Source organism: Ctenocephalides felis, unplaced genomic scaffold (genome assembly GCF_003426905.1).
Source record: "Ctenocephalides felis isolate EL2017-DRISC unplaced genomic scaffold, ASM342690v1 CF-g0.4_SCAFFOLD_03571, whole genome shotgun sequence".
NCBI classification, from domain to species: Eukaryota; Metazoa; Arthropoda; class Insecta; order Siphonaptera; family Pulicidae; genus Ctenocephalides; species Ctenocephalides felis.
In genome coordinates, this window is record NW_020539725.1 from 9,919,713 (window position 1) to 9,928,201 (window position 8,489).

At 27.5% G+C, this 8,489-nt stretch overlaps 1 protein-coding gene across 1 annotated transcript in view; it reads right to left on the reverse strand.

Moving 5' to 3' along the window:
- The window catches only part of LOC113385596, a 7,004-nt gene extending 1,348 nt beyond the window's left edge, over window positions 1-5,656 (reverse strand). Inside the window, exons 1-2 of the mRNA XM_026623445.1 lie at window positions 5,328-5,656; window positions 3,889-4,091 (exon numbers count right to left, since the gene is read on the reverse strand). Of these exons, the coding sequence (XP_026479230.1) occupies window positions 3,889-4,091; window positions 5,328-5,486 (362 nt within the window). The 5' untranslated portion in view covers window positions 5,487-5,656. The remainder of the gene's footprint in view (window positions 1-3,888; window positions 4,092-5,327) is intronic.
- Between the last annotated feature and the right edge of the window lie 2,833 nt (window positions 5,657-8,489).

Sequence of the window (8,489 nt, forward strand, 5' to 3'; positions counted from 1 at the left end):
TATAGTAATCGTCCAAAAATCGGAATTGAAAATTTTACATTTCTCGACGTTTTGAAGGTTTCTGACATTTTGGCATACTTCAGAAAAAATGGATGTGTGTGTGTGTGTGTGTTGTGTGTGTGTGTGTTTTGTATGTCCGCGTTTTTTCGTCCACGTTTTCGGGCGCACGGATCAACCGATTTGAATGGTTTAAAAAACATTCGATTCCTATTGATAGGGAGATGTGCTGATTAGTTTTTGGCAAGGCAGGTCCAGCCGTTACGGAGATATGGAGCAAAGAGTGCAAAAATAGAAAGCGAGTTTTTAAGAGAACGGATCAACCGATTTGAATGGTTTAAAAAACATTCGATTCCTATTGATAGGGAGATGTGCTGATTAGTTTTTGGCAAAGGTAGGCCCAGAGGTTTCGGAGATACAGAGCTAAATTTAAAAAAAATTGCTGTTTTTGAGTGAACTAAGCGTCCGATTTAAATGATTCAAAGAACTTTCTGCTTTTTTCAACAAAATAATTGATTTTGGAAAAAAAAAAATTTTGTTTCTAATTTTTTTTTCAAAAAAATTTTTTTGTAATTTTGGATTAAATTTTCAAAAAATCACCCAAGCTAAGAACAGTCTAAGCGCCACTCTGGTACAAATGTTTACCCAAGTGCGTTTAGACTGTTTGAGTACTGGAGCACTTTTCCAATTTTGTGAAAATTATTGAAAAATGTGAAAATGCCGCCAAGCTGAGCACAGTATAAGTGAAAATGTCGCACAGAATTATTTGCAAATGCGTTCAGACTGTGACTATGCGGGAGCACTTTTTCAATTTTGTGTAAATTTGGCAACTATTTTTTTTTTTGGAATTTGATTCGAAATGAAATGACGATTGTTAATGTTCTGGAGATGATAAATTGATTTATTTATAATTAACTTTCCATAGGGTAAGTAATCGCAAAAAAATCGAAAATGAAAATTTTTATATATCTTCACGTTTCAGAGGTTTCTGAATATGTTGGCATACCTTGGAGAAAATTGATGTATGTGTGTGTGTGTGTGCGTGCATGTGTGTGTGTTCGGATACAAATTTTCGTCGACGATTTCGGGAACACGGATGAAGCAATTTGAATAATTCAAAAAACATTCTAGCCGTTCCGGAAATACGGGGCAAAAAGTGCCAAAAACGGTAACTCAGTTTTTAAGAGAACGGAGCGTCCGATTTGTATAGTTCAAAAAAACATTTTACTTGTATTAACAAGATGAAGATTTGATCAAATTTTCATGAAGATAGGTCCAGCGGTTTCGGAGATCTAGTAAAAAAAACTAAAAAAAAATAACATTTGGCGGTCAACAATAATCATTAGACATTAGACATATGCATATCAAATTATCAGATATTTTATTGAGATTTTAACAATAAGTATAAGTTTTGTTTACATTCCTATGGGTTCCGTACTATTGTTTTTCCGTTAGACAGCGACGCGGCGCTTACGCGCTTCTATATTTTCGTCTCTATGCAGTTAAAGCAGTACGATTGCTTTGAAAAAAAGTTCAGATCTTCCAAATATATCAAATGAAGATAACATTTTTTCCAAAAAAAAAATTTTATAAAAAAAATTGTTTAAAAATTTTTTAAAAAAAAATTTTTTTTTTCAAAAAAAAGTAATTTTTGTCCGATTTAAAATTTCTAAAAAATCTTATTTTTTCGAAGTGAAATTTTTTCAAAAATGTTAATCGTTTTCAAAAAAATAATAATTTTTGGCACGGGAAGTTCCAGCAATTTGCCTTAAGGCACGATGCCTTAATTGCCTTAAGACAGAATTCCACTTACAGCTAGTTGTAGTTTTATTTATATACAAAACGTTATTAAACGGGCCGCAAGTGTTGATAATAACTCAAAATATCAACTTTTTTGAAATGTTAATATGAAAATGCAGTTTTTGGCGTTGTAGCACTCTTTTTATGCAAATCATATTTCTCAAACACGGTGTTCTGAAAGATCTTATTTGTATGATTATATACTCATTGGTATTTATAAAACATTTCCTAGGTTATATTATTTTTTATTCATATTATTTAAATTCAGAACCTAAATTTGGTATCGATCAAAGGGACATTTTGTCGAATAACATTTTTCCAGTTATAATTTTCCAGAATTTATCGAAGCATAGATAAAAATATATGAAAGTCCGGGGTGAAAAAAGTCCACTACCGATGTGTCAAACACCATTAAAGTTAAGCATTGTTTAACAACAATATTTGAAAGTAGAGGGAAAAAGATGCAAAAAAACAGCTCATGACTTTGCTATCGTGAGATAGCAAACGCTAATCTTTGAAAATTTATAATAAAAGTATGAAATGTCCCTTTGATCGATACCAAATTCAGGTTCTGAATTCTTCCGTTGGTAGTTTTTTCGCATTAGTTAAAAATGTAATTGTTTTGTAAAATACCTTTAAGATTAAACTAAGACATTAAACCCGTTTGCTACCTGGCCGTTCCAAGTTACTCCGCCTATAGGATAAAAAAGTCTAGATAACAAATTTGTGAATGACAGCAAAAAAGCACCTTTCTACAATGATGAAGTAGCTGACTGTTTTACTGAACGTAGTCCGATAATAGTTCGTTTGAAATCCGTTATTTGTTGTGATATAATTGGTTTAATTTATATAATATCATTAATATTTGCTCAAAGTCAAATTGGACCTTTGTGCCTCGCCCTGCTCTACATATATAGTTTTTATTAAATTTACTTTAATTCATTGAATGTTACTTGAAACTTCTCAAAAAGCAGGTCAAAGAAGTAATACTTAATTCATTTTCTATCTCTCCTCACTGAAGTTTGAAAATTTTTTATAAGCTCAGTATTGTTATTTACAATTATACACAAAATCCAGAATCCAAAAAGAATCTGAAAAACTTGAAAAGTAATCAATAAGTCGAAAGACCAAAAAAGACTTGGATGGATTATACTATGTTTTCTATAGAAAGTGTATAAATCTTCCAGTTTGATTGTACTGACAAAATATAGACAAACTAATGGGGTTTATTGTTTTTATAATACTACATTATATATAGCATTCAAATACATCCTTATACACTTGAAGTATTAATATTTAGATTTTCTAGAAATTGTTTGGAATATACCTTACTTAGCAAAACAACATTTGCCGGGTCAGCTAGGATATATATATATATATATATATATATTTATATATATATATATATATTTATATATATATATATATAAATAAATAAATATATATATATATATATATATATATATAATAATTAGATTTTTTCTAGTACATGACTTATCATAATTTTATCAACTTTTTCAAAAATTATTTTTGACTGATTTAATGTTAGATTTAATCTTTGACTATTATGTTATCATAGTCTATTTGATTTTATGTTTTATTTTTCAAAATTGTGTCCGCACTGTTATCCCTGAAATCTCTCCTAAACACTCTTGTGTGTCACGTGACTTTTAGTTGTATGCATTTGATTTGCTCAGAACTTACATTACACAAATTTTCAGTTTTAAAATTAAAAACAAAACATGTTCACTTAATATGTTTATTTTCTATATTTATTTTATATGTAATGTATGTATGGTTTATTTTCTATATGTAGTATCAAAAAAATGTTTTTTTCTGGTGTCGTATGTATATCTTTTATTTTTTAATTATTCCAAATAAAACATTAAATTTATTTTTTAAACTTTGTAAATATTCTTTTATATATTGATTAACAAAAACTGCTGAATGATGACACATAATCGGTGTCAAAACGAATATTATAAATAAATATTTTTGTTTATTAGTTTTTTTTTATTTCGACAATTGGCTGAAAATCAATATTCAAGATCTATATATATATATAAAGTAAATAAAAAAGTATTGCCAAACCTGCCACTCTGAGATATGACATCAATAATTTTCAACCAATTCTCCTCAGCAGATGATTGCGTCTGCCGCTCGCTTTCTCCCTGTACGTATCTCATCCGAAGCTTGTTAGAGCTTATCAGAGACCTCATACGAAAATCACATATGGCACGTGTCAATTTCCAACACTGAGCACAACTCAAGCTCAGTAAACTTTTTTGAAATAACTAAAAATACATTAAAAAATATGAGTTTATGAAATAACATGTCTTTTCACAAATAAAAGTGAAAGTTAAAAGAATAGTGAAATAAAAACAAAATAAATATGCAACATGGTTCCTTATAAAATGATTTATCCTTAAATGTTTGATTATATCTAAGAATATTTGGAATAGAAGTACCATCGTTAACATTAAGCAAAACTATAAATTTATTTATTCCAGCATGGCTTATGACAAAAAAAAATATTTCAAATGATCACTAACAACCACTGTAATATATTTGATAAATAAATTATTAACAATTTATTATAATAATAAAACTTTCATATTGAATACTGATTTAAATGAAAATATTCTTCAAACAAACAAATAGTGAATACATACTATGCATATAATCAGAAATATAAAAAGACAATCAGCTTTAAGTTTACAAATAATATCCAGAACCCCTAAAGACAATAATGTTCTATTCAAAATACAAACAATGTACATAATCATTAATCACAAAGGTGAATATATATATACATATATATACACATACAGAAAATTGTATACATGGCCAATATATGGTGTCGGGGCTAGTCAAATACTTCAAAAAGAATATTCTATTGAAGTTGTATCAATGCAAACATAATGTGTGCAATAAAATTAACAAACTGTTTAGTGATAGCAATTCAAGAACTACACGGCCATACTTAAAGGAAAGAGATACCAAGAATGAAATAATTATAAAGAAATGTAAATAAAGGCACAACAAACTACTCAATTTCTATCTTTCTTTTTGCAGAAATGTTATTTTTTAATTGTGTTTTTCGTAAAACAGGTGAATGTATGTCAGAAAAGCTCACAGAAATAGGAGTTAACTTGATTTATTCTAAGTGATTTTTATCTTAATAAAGCTTCTTGCTCAAAGGCCATGCCGGTATTCATATAAGAATATAATAAATGTATGTATGCATGTATGTATTTGCATATGCATATAGATGTTATGACAAAAATATCAAATATCAATTTGATACCAGAAGAATTGGCAATTAAAATAATCGCCAAGATAATACATTTACACGATATTATATTTCATACGATTTCCTAAAGGCAATAAGCCACACATAACATTAAATTTAGCTTTAGAATAATAATTGTAACTAATTATAAAATAGTTAGGTTATGTGATGTTTCCTTAAAAATACAGAATCAAACTTTTATAGTTATAATATAATGGAAATAGAATTCAATACAAACATTTTCACAATCTTTAATTTGTTGAAAGGTGAAATCAGGAACAAACTTTGTAAACAAATTATTAATTTTGACACAGTCCTGCATAGATATATTTTTATGATTTTCAGCACCGCATGTTACACATTGTATTACATTTGATGTATTCTTCGGAATTAGCATTATGGTTAATAAAAATCTTAATTATTATCTTGGTGGCTCACTAACTTGTCATTATTATAAATATATACAACATTTTTGCAACCACAACACCGCGAACTAAACTGAACATGGCGGCTAAATATGAAAAACTGGTATAGTCTTGATATATTATCTTATCTTCAAAGTAATGAAAAATCATATAACCTATTATCATAGGTAATCGTTTTTAATACAATATTAAGTTTTTAGAAAAGATAAATTATGCAATTTAAAATTTAAACAAATACCAAATAAATTTGTTTAAATGTCATAATATTAGTATTGCCAGATATATTTAAATATAATAATAATTTAAATGAATTTGGCGCGCAATTTGAAATTACATGCTTTCGAGTACTGTTGTTTCATTTTATGCGTTATATATGAGTATGAAGTACAATTGTTAGAATGAAAATAATATAAAAAAGAGATCAAGGGCTTATATCGCAATCTTATATATAAAAATGGATCGCAAAATGTGTTGGTAAGCGCATAACTCAACAACGCCTGGACCAATTTGGCCAATTCTTTTTTTAAAATGTTCGGTCATGTCCAAGGATGGTTCTTATGGCCTAAAAAATTGAATAATCGCCGGGAAAACCCTAAAAACAGCCCATTTCTCTTTTAATCGAGTAGGCAATGAAATTTGTAGAAAAAACAACGATCTATGTCATGACATTTTGTGTAGTTTTTGATAATCTAATTTTTAATATATTTATATAAACATTGAAATATCTTTCTATTAATTAACGAGCTATATTGGCATCCAAAAACAATGATGTAAATGAATTAAATTTCAAAATTCAAGAACAAATTACAGGCGACTCAGTTGATTCGGCAACTAACCAAGACGATCCACCGGAGTTTTTAAACTCGCTGGATTTGCTAGGATTGTCACCTCACAATCTTCAAATAAAGGTTGGATCGGCAATATAATGTTGCAAAATATCGACCAACCGCGCCTTTGCAACGGCACAAGGTTAGAGATAAAAAAAACTACCAAACAACATGATGGAAGCAACTGTATTGAAAGGATAGTATAAAGCAGAAGATGTTCTCGCACCGTGCATCCCAATGATTCCGACTGATGTGCCATTTGAGATTAAACGACTACAGTTTTCAGTGCGTTTATGGTATCATTAAGTGTTTGTGGTATTAATTTGGAAAACCCATGTTTCTCACATGGAAAATTGTATGTTGTCTGTTCCCGTATTGGAAAACCATCAGATTTGTTTGTCTATGCGCCAGGTAATCAAACAAAAAACATCGTTTATCACAAAGCACTACAATGAAAATTGAACTGATTTTTGAATTATGATTTACATTATTAAAATTACTTACTTTTAAATGCTTATAGTGTTTTATTTAATTATTTTTAATTCACACCGAATTATTACCAGAGTGACGGTTCTGTTCAGGATAATTTTTTGCAAAGAATAGAAAAAAGGTAGGAACAAAACACCGCTGCATTACAATTTTTTTTGACAGAACGAAGTCTGTCGGGTCGGCTAGTTATGTAATAAAATTATAAATGATGTCTTTCTGATATCAAAAAGCATAAATATAGTTATGATAAATAAATAAACAATTGTATTACTCCTTTAATAAATTATTTAAGAAAGTAGATTTCGGATCTAAATCATTATTTGTTTGCATGAAAATCTTGAAAAAAATTATAGTCTCTCATAATTTAAGCATGTGGAAATGATGACATAGAGGGTGTGGCCAGGACTAAGCGCTTATTGATGTGAATGAGATGATATATCCAAATCGGTCTGAAATCGTTGACCAAAATGTACATTAAACAAATGTTAAGAAACAATTTATTAAATTAGCAAAGAGTATATTTTTACAAAATACATATTATCGGTATGTTAAAATATACATATACAAATTTAAAACTCTTATGCATAAATAATACAATCATTACAATTTCAGTGCTCTATAGATTAAATAATATAAAAATAAATTAATAAATATTTAATATCGACAATGATATATGCATATATATAAACCTATCAATACATTTTTATGAACTAAATTTATAGCAAATATACATAAGTATCAAATATCTATAATAAAAAAATGGCAGTATTATTATAATCATTGTATGCAGTTATTTACATAAGTTTAATCATTGTTTTATAAAATTTACAATAACAAATGATATTTAAAGATAGATTGATATTAATGGATATTTCTATAAAAACAAAAAAGTGTTTGAATAATCATGTTTAATCAATTAGTTTTGAAAATGTAATTTTTTCTAATAAGGTATTATTTATTCAAATATCAGTAAAGCAAAAATGTTTTTAACATTTATTCCAAATCAAAATATAATAAGGAATATTTAATGATAAATATATATACTCTCTCATTGATCATTATCTTTTAGAATTCCCATCAGGATTCAATTCGAGTTCATATAATGGTACGTATAAAACTAAAATTTCTAATATTTGCCATGTAATTTCCATGCTATATTTAAAAAAGCTACTTGTTTCTGATTAATTGATATTGTTAGGGTATAATACTATATAGTATAAAAGGTATGTTTATATAAAACTAAAAATCAGTCTGTTATTATGGACTTTAAATATAAAAAATACTATTATTAGTAAATATAAATATTAATATTGTGAAGGGATTGGCATCAGATATTATACTAAATTTAATAGTGAATTGCATTTGTCTTATAGATTAATGCTAAAGTTATTTGAAAATGAGATTGGAACTTTTCATTCCGTCACTTTAATACTTGTGCATCATTAAAAATAATTAAAATATCAGTCTCATACATATATAATAAACAAAGTATTCTGACATCACTTTCTTCTTGTTTTGAATGTTTTAATCAACAAAAATATTGATCTGTGACTGTGGCTTTATATAATTGTGATAGTTAAATATGAAAATTTTAAACTTGTTAATAGAGGTTAAATATTACAATTAACACATTAAATATTAATATTAACGTTTCACAAA